This window comes from Macrobrachium nipponense, chromosome 6 (genome assembly GCF_015104395.2).
Source record: "Macrobrachium nipponense isolate FS-2020 chromosome 6, ASM1510439v2, whole genome shotgun sequence".
Taxonomy (NCBI): domain Eukaryota; kingdom Metazoa; phylum Arthropoda; class Malacostraca; order Decapoda; family Palaemonidae; genus Macrobrachium; species Macrobrachium nipponense.
In genome coordinates, this window is record NC_061108.1 from 83,336,645 (window position 1) to 83,353,286 (window position 16,642).

At 41.7% G+C, this 16,642-nt stretch overlaps 1 protein-coding gene across 1 annotated transcript in view; it reads left to right on the plus strand.

The window, feature by feature from the left end:
* Nucleotides 1-16,642, plus strand: part of LOC135216683 (sphingomyelin phosphodiesterase 5-like) — a 382,932-nt gene that overhangs the window by 179,063 nt on the left and 187,227 nt on the right. The window contains exon 4 of the mRNA XM_064252090.1: nucleotides 12,537-12,651. Coding sequence (XP_064108160.1) covers nucleotides 12,537-12,651 — 115 coding nt within the window. The remainder of the gene's footprint in view (nucleotides 1-12,536; nucleotides 12,652-16,642) is intronic.

Here is a 16,642-nt window from a genome sequence, read left to right on the forward strand (position 1 = left end):
CAACAGGAGAATGGGCTGTGTCTGCTTCGAGATTGACGGCTGTCCCTGTTGTGTAACTGGGACGGCCTGAACAAATTGCTGTTGCTGCTGTTGCTTCTGGTAAGGCTGGAACCTTCTTCCTGTCTTCTTTAGCTTCTTACCAGCAGCAGGGGCGGTCTCTTGTTTCCTCTTGGAAGAGATGCCCCATCTGGCTCTAAGGCTCTGGTTAAGCCTAGCAGCCTCGTGGTGCACCTCATTCACAGAGGCCTCTGGGAAGAGGTCCGCACCCCACATGCTGGAAGCTAAGAGTATTAGGCTCATGCCTGATAGTTGCCTCCTGCAAGACATGCTTTCGGCAGTTCCTTCTAGCTAGGAAGAAGTCAAAAGCATCGGCTTGGACTGTCTGAAGCTGGGATTTAGCCAGAATCTTGAATAATGGTTCTGTGGCGTAAGACAGGGCAGCCATTTCCGTAATGATCAGGGAGTTAAGAGACCTCCCAAATCTTGTACGGGCATCAAACTCTGCCTGAATAAGGGTATCAGGCATTCTTGGAAGCTTCTCGCCAAACTGATCCATTGCGCAGTCTGGCTTAAGCTTACCTACTGAGAACGTGGCAGGTAAGTTCTCCCACAATTCTCCAAAGGCCGGGAAGAGCGGAGATGTAGATTCCGCTTCCCTCAACTGTGGCATGGGCTCGTCCTTGAGGACTGCCTGAAGAGTCTCTTCAACTACCTTGGTAGCGAACGGAAGAGAAGCCTCCTCCTCCGTAGCGAAGATAGTAAATGGACTCTTGAATGCTTGGAGTTTGGTGTTGGTACATTCCCAATCCTCCAGGCAGTGAACCCATTCCCGCTGTGCATGATCCCTACTATACAGCACAGTCTCTCGGGAGATCTTATCCTCTCTAGTGAGAGCAGCGACGGTCAGCCTAGCATACCCAATGAAAGGCTGAGTCAGTCCGGGAGGATAGAACTCGAAGTCCTCAATCCTTCGAGTTCCACACTCCGGGATAGAAATCATGCCGTCCTTGAAGGGGGCATAAGCGGCCACTCTCCATGGGTTATCCATGGAGAAGGCTGGTAGGGATTCGTAAGGAGGTAACTGTAAAATACCAGTACCTGGTTAAGACCAGCAAAGTGGTCGTCGTGCTCTCTAGCTCGGTTAGAGAGATCTTGAATAGACTGGCCAGACTGGTTAATGGTGTTTGACAGCTGTGCAAACATCTGTTCAAACTTAGAGCCAAGAGAGCCAACCATCTCTCCCACTTGTTGCATCACAACTGCTGAAAAAGTGGTGGGATCAAAGGAGCTCGGTCCCGCCACCCCAACAGGAGTTACTGGAGTAGATCCGGTAGATGCCGGAGAAGGCGTTGGCTCGGCCGGAGCGCGAGCCTTCTCCTTAGAAGCCTTGCTTCTAGAGCTCTTAGAATAGGAAGAGCTAGGCTTTGCTTTCACCGCGTCAGCGTAGGAAGTCGTAGACTTCCTAGCTGAAGAAGACGACGACTTCTTAGAAGTCGTCTTATGCAGTGTCTTCTGTTCTCTCTGTCCCTTCACCTTCGGGGGTACAGAGAGAGCGGGAGAGCGAGCGGAGGATCTCAGATCCCGTGAAGCCTTGAATGAGAGGAAGAAGGGACAGGGGAAGAAGATCCAGGAGCACCCAAGGAAAGACCTTGGGCGCCCGACACACCTACCTCAACCAACAAATCCTCTGCCCCTACTGCCATAGGCTCAATATTCAGGTCCAGGTTGGCCACATCTGGGACCGGCTCCTGCGTAGAGACGGACCCGAACGCCTGCTGCACCTCCTGCTGAATAGAGGCTATGAGTGGGGCTGCCGAGATGGGATCCACGTAACCGGTCGACTTGCCACCGGGGAAGATCTGGACGGCCAGCTTCTTATCAAGTATATAAGGCTAGCCCTTGGCGGCGTTCTTCCCGAAGCCGCCCACCAAAGCCTTCTGGGTTGCCATGGCGACTTCCTTCACGGCGGCAGCCTGAAAGAGAAGGCGATATGAAGCTTCTAGCGGCGGAGATAGGGTTTAAAGAAGCTTAAAACTAAGTGTTAGTAGGTGATAAGACCAAGAAAAGTCCAGGAGTAGACTTACCCCACCCAAAAGCTGACTAACGAGGTCGTAGCAGATGGTGCAAGCCTCCGGGTGCCAAACGATCAGTCCGTTGTGGGTGGTGGCACACAAGGCGTGGGTCCTACACTCTTCATGGGCGCAGGGGTCGTACAACGTCGCGTTGCAACCTGGGACCTGGCAGTTGGTAGCCTGTAAGTGGAGAGATACATGAGTATCAGGTGCACACTTACAGCCTAACAAATACTCCGCTGCATGCCGGAGCATGTAAGTTAGATTAAACCAGAGCCCCGCCGTAATACGTGTGGTAACTAGGCGGTTGGAGTTGGTCTAAGGCTACGCCGGAGACAGGAAAAAGATTCCAACCAGGAGTGGTGAGGAGCCATGAAACCACGACGGAGAACGACGGAGATAGTACATAAAATAAAATAAAACTAAAATTCACCGTAATATTAAGGGTATATCCGTATATAACGAAGTATAAAATTTTCCGTCTACTAGAAGAGTGCCTGGGTAAGGAGCGAGCTCTCCTCCGGTAGCGGAAAACAGGATATAGTAGGCAAGCAACAGACCACTAGTAATTGTCCACCCCGCCCCCTGGCGGAGCCAGACGGACCTATAACCGAAGGGGCCCCCGGCTTCAGCGGAGGCTCCGTCCGTTAAGGTAGGGGAAGGGTGGGACTGAGGCAATAGGTGGGGGGTCCCGGCGTAAACACGGCGGGAGAGAGAGAGAGGGGGTGGGGCCCCCCCCCCCCGTCGCTACTACTACCCGCTCGGTAACCCGGTACCCGAGACAAGTGGTCGCCCTAAACCCCAGCTGGTATGGAGCTCCAGGCCTCCTCAGAGAGAGAGGGAGGTAGGCTACTGTGGTTGTCATGGCAACCAAGGAGATCCACCAGACCCCTCCCTATACCTGGTAGGGAGGGAAGGGGAAGGGTAAGGTGCTAAGGGACACGTGATCGCAGGTGGCCTAAGCCGCGATAGCAACACAACCACAGAGGGGCCACGTGAACCAGACTGTACCAACACATGGCACAAGCACCTAGGCTAGCCTAACACCCTAAATAACACTGATAATACATCGTAAAGGAGGAAAAGACACTTTTAGTAAAAGAGAAAGAAGCCCAGGAGGAGGCAAGCTGTTCCGAAGAACAGTTGACTACTCGGAGCCAGCGGTAGCCGATGAAGAGCAAGAGCTGGGATGCTGGGCCAGAAACACGGTATAGCCCTAAATACCAAACTAAGAGAAAATGGTAAAGGGGTTGTGTCCTAGCTATAAAAACGATGTAATAAAACGATGAACGTAAATATAAAAAGCCCATAATCATAAGATGTCCCAGTATGGGAGACCGGGAAATCTTAACACGAGGCGGCACACGGCCGCCACGAGTCAACCGGGAGACCGTATATGACCTATAAAAAGGAAAATACTGGTCCCTGGAAGACTAAAATACTAGAAAATACTACTTATGAGGCACTTAACTTAGCCGAAGCAATAGCAGCACGTTCCATCGTAATGGTTGAAATAAATCCGGGAAAACAACACAAGAGGAAAAATGCACTCTAGCGCTGAGAAGCTAATGATTAAGGATGACCGCTAGGGGCGCTGCTGTCCGTGGCGTCGGTAGTAGTAGTAGTAGCGGCCGCATCACCCTTTAGTATCAGCTCTCTCTGGTGGGGATTTTATGTTGGAAGGTTTAAGTGGTGAATGACTCGTGGTAGTGATCCCACTCGCCTATATTCCCATACCGACACTTCTTTTATAGAGTGAGCGAGTCAGTTTACTGACATTTTCTTAATTTTGTTTTTCTCTGGTAATTTTAGATTAATTTTACCTAGAAATAATGATCTTAAGGATATTTCATAGGCCGACACGAGCTGAGCCCAGAAAATGTGTTTTCTCGGAATCTTACGTGAATGCAAGATTAACAAAAAACGTTTGTTGGTTCGAGAGTGGCTCAGGAGAAGAGAAGCCAAAGGTCTGAGAGTACGTCCTATCAGCAGCAGCCATCTTGTTTGTTTGCACTACGTGGTCGCTCGCGGTTCATGCTTGCTGCTTCCCGTCCAGTCAGGAAGCCAAAATCTTGAGCTAATAGCTCCCGGTTTTCTATTTTCGGCAACAACAGCTCACTGCTGAAGAAAAAAGGCCTAGTGTGAGGCCACCTTAACTCATAGTTGCCCTTAACAGAGCGCTTTTGTATCTTATCTTAGATGATTGTGTGGATGAGAGAATGAGTGAGTTTGCTGGTCTCCTTCTTTCTCTTGTACCTGGCCTTCTTCCTTCAGGTGGGCTAAGGAATAGACACGTCATTCGCTGGACTGGTTTGATACAGGTGAGTAAGGTAGTCATACTGATAGTGTGGTTGCTTAATATACAAATATCAAACCCTCTACGTATTCGGTAGCATATGCTCCACTCCTTGGCAAGGAGGAGTTATTCGGTAGCATATGCTCCACTCCTTGGCAAGGAGGAGTTGGGAGTAGTAACAAACCCTGGTGTATTGGTTTGCTATTGGACAGTCAAAATTAATGCTTGGTTTCCTGTACAGTGGTACCTCAGGATACGAAATTATTCCGTTCCGAGGTGGCCTTCATAACCTGAGCTTTTCGTATCTTGAATTGAATTAGGCAATTTACATGTAAAATGCGGTTCAAGCCCTACAAAAACACCCCAGTAAATTTTATAACAAATCTAAATTGACCAATAAACAATGAAATACAATTTGGATCATTCAATACCTAACTTAATACGTACTACTAATATGTACTACATAGTACCTGTAAATAAAGTGTATTAGTGTACATGGTATACAAGAAATACTGTACGCACGTATGTAAAATGTGGAACCTTACCTTTGGAGTGAGGCTATCTCCGAAAGTGGCGACAAAGGAGGAGGACAAACGGCAGAAAACTTGTTCGTACATACACTTAACTTAACGAAACAGATTAAAAAATGTCAGGAAACATTAAGACTAAACTTTACGAAACACATTAACAAGTGGCACAAAACCGTAACACTTAACTTTACAAAAAACTTAAAATAAATTTTTCTTTTCTTTTTTTTGATTTTTACATTTTTTTTTTTTAATAAAAAATTTCAATTTCTTCACCACTTTCTACTTTGATTTTTCATAGTATCACTTGGATCTTTCTGTTTGCTTACTCCTACTAAAGGCTTCCTTAAAAAATAACTATCCAAGGAAGATTGCTTCTGCCTGCTTTTGACAATGTTCCTGAAACGAGTCGGGCAAACGTCATCGAACTGCAGAAGCATACGACCTGTGTAAGCCTTTCCGGGGTGTCTCTTTTCTACAAATAATTGCACCTTATGAAAAGCAGCTAGAGCATCCTTAATTTCTGCCACTAGCATAGGGTCGTCCTCCTCCTCCTCGCCGCTGCTAGAGAACTCTTCTTGAACGACGTTATGTTGCATGGCCTCCAACTCCTTCAGGTCATCCGTCGTAAGCTCCTCGTGGTGCTCCTCGAGAAAGTCATTGATGTCGTCCTCGTCGACGACCAGCCCCATGGACTTGCCGAGTGCAACGATCTCGTCAAGATCTGGTTGCAAAACAGTTTCAGGATGGTCAACTGTTTCTGAATCTGCACCAGCTTCGCCCACGTCAAATCCCTTGAAGTCTCGGGCGGATACGGCATCAGGCCAGAGTTTCCTCCACGAGGAATTCAAGGTTCACCTCGAAACCACCTGCCAAGCTTGATCAATGAGTCGGATGGCATATTACGATATCGAAATGCTCCTTCCAAAATTGACGCAAGGTGAGGTGTGTGGTATCAGTGATGTGGAAACATCTCTTAAAAAGATGTTTCGTATACAGCTTCTTGAAGTTCGATATCACTTGCTGGTCCATGGGCTGGAGGAGAGGGGTGGTGTTAGGATTCACTGTCGGGCCGAAAGACAGTTTTACCCACTCGGTGAACAAAAGTCTCGTTACTTAGGCTTTCGCATTAGCCCTCCACATCACTGGAAGCTTCTCCTTTAGCACTTTGTGGGCCTTGAAGACTGGAGGAGTCTCCGAATGATACACAAGTAGGGGCTTCACCTTGCAGTCCCCACTGGCGTTCGAACAAAGTGCGAGCATAAGCCTGTCTTTCATAGGCTTATGCCTGGGTAGCTTCTTCTCTTCCTCTGTGATGTACGTCCGATGAGGCATTTTTTTTCAAAAAAGGCCAGTCTCATCACAGTTGAAGACTTGCTGAGAACTGTAGCCTTTGTTGATCGTCATCTCGTCGAACGTCTTAATAAAGGCTTCAGCCGCTTTCATGTCCGAGCTGGCCACCTCCCCATGCCGCACCACCGAATGGATGCCAGTCCATTTCCATAATTTTTCAAACCACCCATGAGAAGCCTTGAAGTATGGGCTTAGCGTCTATGTCCCTTCTCCTCCGTCGTCTTTGGCCTGGGCAATCAAATCGCCGTAAATAGCGCTGGCCTTGTGGCAGATTGCCGTCTCGGTTATTGTATCGCCAGTGATTTCTTTGTCTTTTATCCAGACAAGAAGCAGCCTCTCCATCTCGTCGTGCGCGTGGCTCCTCTTGTTGGACAAATAGTCACGCCCTTGGAAGGTGTAGCTTCTTTGATGGCTTCCTTCTGCTTAAGGATGGTGCCTATCATCGACGGATTTCGTCCGTATTCCTTAGCGATCACACTCAACCGCATGCAAGCTTCATACTTTTTAATTAGCTACATCTTTGTCTCCATAGAAAGCATCCTCTTCTATCCGTGAACTTCAGCAACTTACTTGGGACCCATGACTACGTATACTGTACATAGTTAAGTTATATAGTACGTATATGTACTAAAGTTCTCACACAACACAATAAAGTAGTACAACGAAATCACTAACACGAATTTATGTTAATAAACAAAATCGTATATGTGAACGAACGAATTTCGCATCTGTACACAAACACTGGTGTGAAGCAGTGGGCGAAGGACGCCTTTACGTAGAGCACAATGGGAGAGATGCTGACCAATAGGAGCGCAGGATCTTATAGCAGTGACTAGCATGAGGAACCAATGGGAGAGCGGGAGGATGGTGGCGAGTCTACTCAGTTGGCGGCGCGTGAGTTTTAAAATTGTTATCGGTGGTCCGTGTGAATCTCGGGACTTTACAGCAGCAACCTTTCGTAACCTGAACTATTTTCGTATTTGCCTTCGTAACTTGAATTTTTCGTAAGCTGGGACTTTCATATGTCGAGGTACCACTGTACAATGATTCTCCCATTATATCATTGTACGTCACTCAGGGTCCAAGTGATTAGATATCAATTTATCTAGCTTCTCAATGGGCTTCAGTCCCTCTCCAGAAGTCATTTCTTCTGGAGCTGGACTGGTGGGTAGGCCCCCAGCCAGTCTAGGATGTCTTGTACCTCGCTCCAAGTATGAGTCTATCCTATTGTTAAGACCGAAGGTTTGTTGGCGTATGAACAAATGACAAATTTTCTAAGACAATTTGTATTTTTCATAGCTACAAACCTGAGGTCTTAACATATACTGCCCACCTCTAGCTGCCCCTCTGTTTGTTAAGACATCCTAAGTTGGGAAAGACTGACTCGGTGGTGTAGGTGTGTAGTCTTTGACCACTCTTCACTCGATTTACGCATGCGTTGCCAGATGTCACAAGATTCCCTTGCTTTCATCTGCATTTTAACCGGATCCAGCTAGGCGCCATAAATTATCCTATTGTTAAGACCTCAGGTTTGTAGCTATGAAAAATACAAATTGTCCTAAGAAAATTTGTCATTTCAGTTGTTAACACTGGACCTCAAACCTGGATTGCAGAGTGCCAGTCAACATCTCCCTTAGGAACACATAATACCACAAGTGTTGTAGTAGCTTACCTGTTCTCTCTCTCAACCATTCATATTTTTTTAATCTTTATACCTGTCTGGGCACACCAGCACATAAAAGGCATTATAAATTCTGCTGAGGAATTAAGTTAGTTCTTACAAGAATACAAAATGTTCATCTTCTTGTTGGATATCCCTCTAGTGAAAGCTATTTGGTTGTTGAAGCTTTGCAAGAAGGTAGTTAACAAGAAGTAGGTGAATGAAGGGGGGGGACCACCCACTTTGTTTTTCTTTGGCTAACTTTCTAACCAGATGTCTTGCACTTCACTTATCATAGCTGTTGGTGAAGCTGTTCAAAATACTAGTGGGTTGAATGGTTGGTGTTTGGCTTGTTTGGTTTTGGTATTGGCTTTGATTTGTAAGAATGGAGTCTGACAATTTTCAGATTAGTAAAAATGATCAGCATAAATGTCAAGAGGTTTGAACAGGTGTGCTTCTGTATCATTTGACCAGCAGTCTTATTCTTCTTGTAGAGGTGAATAGTGTGTGCCATCTATGAACTGGATGTCTCGCAGTTACCTGCATAGTGGAAAGTTAAGTATATCTGAGTTTAACCAGACCACTGAGCTGATGGACAGCTCTCCTAGTGCTGATCCGAAGGATTAGATATTTTTATGTGGCTAAAAACCAATTGGTATCTAGCAGTGGGACCTACAGCAGTGGGATCCAAACCACATTTTATCAAGAAAAGAATTTTTATTACCAGAAATAATTTCCTCTGATTCTGTGTTTGTTGAGCTGAAAATCGAACTTCGGACCACCGGATTGGCAGCCGAGCGCAAAAACCACTTCCAACGAGGAATCCTGTGTAGTGGAAGAAGCACAGATTGAGAAGTTGAAGAAGGGACTATTGGTGTCTTCATAGGGTAACAGATCACTGTTGTCACCTTCCTTCCCCCATTTTGTTCTTGTCTTGACTCCTGATCGGATTTACCCATTATCCAATTGGTTTGTCTGAGGAGGGATGTGTAGACCAGATGGCAGTTAGCGCATTTTCTTGTTTGCTGATGCTGTTGCTAGTGCAATGTCAGTTCCTGCTACCCCCATTGCTCTTACCCAGTTTCCAACTCTCCTGTTTCTGTTGTATTGACTTCAAAATATCCCCAGGAGAAGTAAAAACAAAAAAGCTACTGAAGGCATTGTGGTAGCCTCTCTGCATTTTTGGGACCCTTCCTGGAACACAAGTTCCCCATGGGCATTGTTCTTTGTGGATACCATTGCTTCGGCTATGGCTTCCCCCTCAGAGACAGAGTATTCTGTGCTCATGAAATTTCCTGCTGCTTCTGTCTTAGCAGCTCTGATTTTGTCCCTTTTATAATGTGTGCCTGGTTTGTCCTTGATAAACATGAGAGAGGAAGACAAGACCCATGTTATAGGTTGAAGTTCTGCTTTGCTTTGCCTTCCTTATATTTCTTCTCCTCACCACCTTTTCTTCCTGTCTTCCCCATCTGCAGATCAGTGGAAATGCAGTAGGAAGCCCTGGAAGACTGCCCTCTGCAAGAAGGCTTAGAAGTGTTCTTCATGCTAACAGTCCTCTTTGGGAGTGATAGTGATCTCGGTACCCATTTGCAGGGTAGGCACTTATGGGTAGTTCAGGTGGATCAGTGTACAGTAAACCACCTGTATTCAGGGGGGATGCGTCCCAGACCCGCCCCCCACCCCTGTGAATAGCTAAAATCTGTGAATACTTGGAATCCCTCAAAAATGCTTATAACTGAATATTATAATAGCTTTTTTTCAATGAAAAATACCACAAATAGGCAAATATCCTGCAAGTAATGGGTAGATGTGGTCCAGATAGAAATCTGCTGATAGGTGAGTCCGCGAATCTCGAGAATGCAAATACGGGGGGGGGGGGGGTCGACTGTATGAGTATGCTAGTGACTATCTCCAATGCAGGGGTCCACTCATTCTCAGTCTCTATTTAGTAACCCTGGTTGCTCCCAGTTACTTGCATGTTCTTGGAAGAGCAGGACTGACCCCTGATTATTCTTGTGTTTGTTTCTTTAGAAGTGCTTAGGGAAAAGAGTATATTTTCCCAGACTACAAATTGTCCAGTTTTCTGGAGCAATCTTGATATGTCCTAGAATGTGCTTGCAGATGGTCTTCTGACCATCCCAAGCTTGGATGTACTTGTGTGCAATGTTGCCCAGGTACACATCTTATCATGCAGCCTATGGTCAACCCAGCCAGTGCTTCTATTGGTGCTGCTCTGCTTGGGACAGGCATATTTAGTGCACTTTTGCCTACCACAAGCAATTGATTTGGCCAGCATGGCTAGTTCTTCCTTTTCAGAGCACAAAGGCTTTTACTTCAGTAAAGGATCAGTGAAGGATCCAACTTGTGATGTTTTGGATTCTGCTTTGCTTGATGGTTTTTTGCCCTTTGAACCCTTACAGGTTGAGTTGGAAAGGCATTTTGTGCACCTGGTGACCTCCTTTGAATGCTCCTTAGTTTATGCATTGTAATTTGGACTGTTTTTCAGTTCCCCTGTCCCCCACTTTTGCAAGGCATTTTGCAAGAGATTAATATCTGATCTCTGGACCAGAGACTTCTTTGTCATCGAGTCGCTCTGCCTTGTTTCTTTCCACCATCTCTGACAGGGCAGTGGACATGCTACATTCTGGAGAATGCCGAGACCTGCCTTTCGTAGGTGGACCTGTAAGCATTTGGGCTGTTGAATAACCTAGTTTGGGGTGGTTTTGTGTAGTGGAGATCTCTTCCTTTTTGTCAGTCATATGCTAACTGGTTTATTAGATCCTTTACCTCTTCCTATACCTGCAAAAACTGACTAAGGGTCACTTGCATTCAGGGAAGAGGTGTAATGTCTCATTGATACCATTTGCCATGTGAAATACCATCTTGAAGTAAGTACAGTGAGATCTCCAGTTTGGTAAGCAATGAAATTACTTTCATTGGGCACCATACTGAATGGCACATAGTCATGTTCTAGCCAGTGTGATGGATGCACATATTTCTCCATTTGTAGTCTTGTGGTTAATGGATATACAATAAGTGAATTTTGTTGGGGCCCTTTTCCAATTTCTTTTATCCTAGAAACTTTTTGCATAGTGTTGATGACCAAACCTGTAGTAACATCAGTCTTAACAAGTTCTAGGAGAGAGGAGAGAGAAGCAGAATGATCATTTCATTATGTGGTTCCACATGAAATAGGTTGCACAGGAATTAGTATGATTGAGTGAAAAGATTAATACATATTATGCAGATATAACCCTCTGATCTCTATCATGGACCATACTACTGTTACAAACATTAACAAAATGGTAAAAATATTTCTGATGACACAAGAACATCAGTGTAGAAAGAACATCAATGACGGATGCTTTTCATAGGAACTGGTAATGTACAAAGTCAAAAGATCCTCGGCAGCATAGCACTCTTGATCCCATACTATTGTTTTTAATATTAAACATTGTAAGAAGACTAATGAATTAGACATCCACACATAATGTTGACACAAGGCATTTTCTCATCTTTTAAGTGTGAAAACTTACTTTAAACATCGAGCAGCTTGGTTGAAAGGAGGTAAAATGAATAAATGAAAAAGTAAAGAAAAAGTTGAATGTTGAAGAGAATATTTATTACTGGCTACAGTGTACTTATGTATATCAGGCAGTCCCTGACTTACGAGGGGTTCAGCTTACAACGTTACGAGGTTACAACGCTTTTCAATTATATTCATCAGAAATTATTTTCAGGGTTACGACGCTTACAACGCCGATCTGATGGAAGAAATATGACTCCAAAAATTCAAAATTATCAATATTTGTTTTTTTTTTATGAAAAATTAAATAAAAATGTAGTTGACATAGTTATTACAGCCAAAGCTATTAAAAGTAAGGATTTCTTAGGATTTTTGACAGTTTTCCGGCTTACAACGATTTTAGGCTTACGACGCGTCTCAAGACAGAACCCCTGTCGTAAGCTGGGGACTGCCTGTAGTATTTGGAAAGGAAAGTATTGTTAAGTATAACTAAGTTTAACCAGACCACCAAGCTGATTAATAGCTCTCCTAGGGCTGGCCTGAAGGATTAGATTTATGTGGCTAGGAACCAATTGGTTACTTAGCAATGGGACCTCCAGGTTATTGGGGGAACCGAACTACATTATATCGAGAAATGAAGTTCTAATCACCAGAAATAAATTCCTCTGGTTCTGCATTGGCAACAGCGGGGTGTGAACTTGGGGTACCAGATAGATAGGCAAGTACTCAACCCACTTATCCATTGAGGAACTAGGAAAATATTGTGATGCATACAAATATGTGTAAGTTGTGTGGAATTCATTCTAAGTTACTCAGTCAAAATTTTTTATCAGTTCTGGATCTTTTGGTTTATAGTCAGGTGTCTTTTAATTTTTTTTTTGATATGGAAGTTAAATGTCAAGAGTATGTTGAATAGGGTCAGTTCAGTGATATCCATTGATATCATTTTTTTTAGGAGACATTACCTTAATTCCAAGCTTTTTCTGTGTTAACCTGTATGTTACATGTTCAGTGCAGATGAATAATACTCTTAAATAGTTTTTATGGATTATTTTTAATAATTCTAGAATAAAAAAAGTTACTCTGTATATGAATTTTTCAGGAGTGTATATTGGCGTTCAAGAGAGATAGGAAAGAGGCTCTTAAATCAAGACTCATCTTTAAACAAACAGAATTTGGTACCGCCAGTTTACCGTGAAAATGTAATTTTGACTGAAGTAAGTTTATGGATTTTTTCCATTATTACATCTTGAGATACAGGATTTGTATTTTTTAAACATGTATATAGTGTCATCATAATCAACCATAGTAGTGGAACATTACCATTGCTACATTATCTTAACAGACAAAGCAAAATTATATTTACTGCATTTGCATATTCTTTATTTGATTGCTGTACAGGTACGTACTTGCGCACGAGTTTTCCCTCTATTATTTCTTAATATTTCATCATATTTTGTTTATTACAGTTTTATCATATTGTTTCTGTTCTAACCTCTTTAATTACTTTATACAAAACTTATTTTAAAATATTATTACTAGCCATAGATACAGTATAGCAGGTACTGTATTGTGTGCTCTACAAGCTCAACAAAAAAAATTCTGTTGACGCATTGTGTAAGCATTCATTGTAGAGCCTAGCATCATCTATCTGAGTGCAGACTCATGCAGATTGACAAGTAAGCTCATTGGTAGCAAAGAGCCTCGGAAGATAAAATTTTTACAAAACGTCCATTTTAATTTGACATTTTTTCCCAAGTGACAAGTGTCTTCCAACTAAAATGCCTAGAAGAAACACAGTAGATCCACATGGTGTACTATACTAGTGTTTTATTTAGTAGGCATGTTGTATTATTGCACTGTGGTATTTAAGGCTGATTCTAGTTTTAATCTGCATTTTTAATGGCCACTTGTTGGTTGGTTCTTCATTTTTGCTAGTCAAGCACCTGTCAGTCTGGAGAAAGATATGAATCAGCATCATGATGAGGCAGAACAAAAGAAGACGAAGGTGATTCGCCATCCAAAGATGGCGTAGTCTCTTCTTCTTGTACTGACCCTTCTCATAAAACCTTTCCCATTGTTCCACTGACCAGAAACGACATACACAATAAGGGTTAGTAATTTGTACATAAGTTTTCTCTGCACCTACTTAACGTTGAATGTGGATCTATGAATATCAATGTTAATCTTGAACAAGGGAATCCATTAATACCGGGGCATGTCCTCTTGTTTCTTGCAAGATCCTGAAGAAATCTTTGCCGGGGAATTATAAGGATCCATCATATCCCAAAACTTGTAAAATCCAATGGAAAATACACACACCGAAATGCAAAGAAATGAAAAGCGAGCAAACTAAACCTGCTTTAAAAGGGACAGAGCAAAGCACGCCTTTTCTTAAAGGTAGTAAGAAAGTAACTAGTGCAGTCATGAGATGACAAAAGGATTGTAGGAACTCCTACATAGCGCGTGATCAACCACAGATGCCAATACGTAGTTCCTTGCATACACAATTTTTTTCAACTTTACTGGTTTTCCAGCTGGTGCTAGAAGATTTATCCTAATGGTAAGATCAAAGTTTTGTTAGTTATGAAAAATACAAATTGATAAAAGTTAGTAATTTTTGACATTTGCGTTATGTAGCCTGCCTATTTAATTTTCATAATGCCACTGTTACTCTTAGATGTTTGCCTTTGCAAATATGTATTGAAACAATTTGGGTATTTTTCACAAAATATGTACAATTCTTTATATAGTATGAAGTTCTGAGTAGTATTTGTAGGTTCTGCTTTAGTTATAAGGATAAATAGAAAATGTGTATAATTACAGGTTTTATGGAAGTAACTTACTAAATAATTCCATAGCTATTAGTTTTCACTTACATGGCAGCTCAAGATTCAAAAAACGCGGTAGCTTTATTTTGTTTTGGTGTAGGTAATGACCTGCCCACTTATGGGGAGAAATAGGTATAGCATCTAGAGAGCTCAGTTCGTTTCTGCCATTCAATGATGATATACATGGTTGTTCCCAGATTCTGTAGTTCACTGGATGGTTGTAATATCATCTTCATTTGGTGGAGTTTCAGTACTTTTGGTAGCTCTTTTCATCAGCTTACTTAGCTTCTTGATTTTGATTACCAACTGTGACTTATAAAAATTGTATTAACCCTTAAACGCCGAGCCGGTATTTCCGAAAGTGTCTCCCATATGCCGACGGCGTTCGCGAGTGAGCGCCGAAGCGGGAAAAAAGTTTTTTTCAAAAAATCACAGCACACTTAATTTTCAAGATTAATAGTTCATTTTTGGCTCCTTTTTTTGTCATTGCATGAAGTTTAGTATGCAACCATCAGAAATGAAAAAAATATTATATATAAATATTGGAATATATGACAGCACAAAAAAAAATTTCATATATAATTGTATACAAATCGCGCTGTGAGTAAAACGGTTAAAGCTAATGAGTTAATTATTTTTCGTTGTATTGTACACTAAATTACAATGATTTTGGTATATAATAAATTGTAAAATGATCAAAGCAACACAGAGAAAATATTATCACAATATGATGCATGAATTCGAAATGCGCGGACGTAAAAAAAAACTTTTCAAAAATTCACTATAAATCGAAATATTGTGCTAGAGACTTCCCGTTTGTTGCAAAATGAAGGTAATTGATTGAATATTACTGGACTGTAAGTATTGTAGCTTATAATTGCAGTTTTCGACCATTTCGGTAGAGTTAAAGTTGACCGAAGGTCGAATTTTTTCTATTTATCGTTATTTATATGAAAATATTTCAAAACTGATAAAAGCTACAACCATGGGTTGTTTTTTGTTGTATTCTACATAAAATTGCACACATTTTCATATGTAAAACTTTATGTAACGGTTAATTTAAAATGGTGCAAACGCAAACATTACGACAATCGGACGAAAAAATTTATGATTCTTTCGGAAGAGTTACCACGCGGACGTAAGGAAAACGTTTTTTCATAAATTCACCATACATCAAAATATTGTGCTAGAGACTTCCAATTTGTTGCCAAATAAAGGTAAATAATTGAATATTACTAGAATGTAATAGTTTTAGCTTACAATTGCGTTTTTTTACCATTTCGGTTGAGTCAAAGTTGACCAAAGGTTGAAAATTTGGCACTTATCGTTATTTATATGAAAATATTTCAAAACTGATAAAAGCTACAACCATGGGTTGTTTTTTTGTTGTATTCTAAATGAAATTGGGCACATTTTCATATAAAATTTTATGTAATGGCTAATTTAAAATGGTGCAAACATTACGAAAATTGGAAGAAAAAATTTTGATTTTTTCGGCAGTTACCACGCGGACGTAGGGAAAAGTTTTTTCTAAAATTCACCATAAATCGAAATATTGTGCTGGAGACTTCCAATTTGTTGCAAAATGAAGGTAAATGATTGCGTATTACTAGTATGTAAGAGTTTTAGCTTACAATTGCGTTTTTCGACCATTTCGGTCGAGTCAAAGTTGACCGAAGGTTGAAATTTTGGCACTTATCGTTATTTATATGAGAATATCTCAAAACTGATAAAAAGCTACAACCATGGGTTGTTTTTTCTGTATTCTACATGAAATTGCACACATTTCCATATATAAAACTTTATGTAACGGCTAATTTAAAATGGTGCAAACATTATGACAATCGAACGAAAAAATTATCATTTTTTCGGAAGAGTTACCGCGCAGAAGTAAGGAAAAAGTTTTATTCATAAATTCACCATAAATCAAAATATGTCTGCTAGAGACTTCCAATTTATTGCAAAGTGAAGGTAAATGATTGAAAATTACTAGAATATAAGAGTTTTAGCTTACAATTGCGTTTTTCGACCATTTCGGTAGAGTCAAAGTTGACCGAAGGTTGAAATTTTGGCACATCGTTATTTATATGAAAATATTTCAAAACTGTTAAAAGCTAAAAACATGAGTTGTTTTTTGTTATATTCTACATGAAATTGCACACATTTTCATATAGTATAATACTCTATGTAACGGCTAATATAAAATGGTTCAAAAATTATGTCAAAGTGACGAAATAATTTCTGAGTTGTGTCGCTGATGTTTTTTAGTGCGAGAAGACAGAAATTCGTGCTTGCGCGCCTGGGTAATGATTGTAAATAAAACAACACCTTGATCCGTGAGCTCCCAGCATCCCCCAAGGCGCGTGATTCAAAAGTT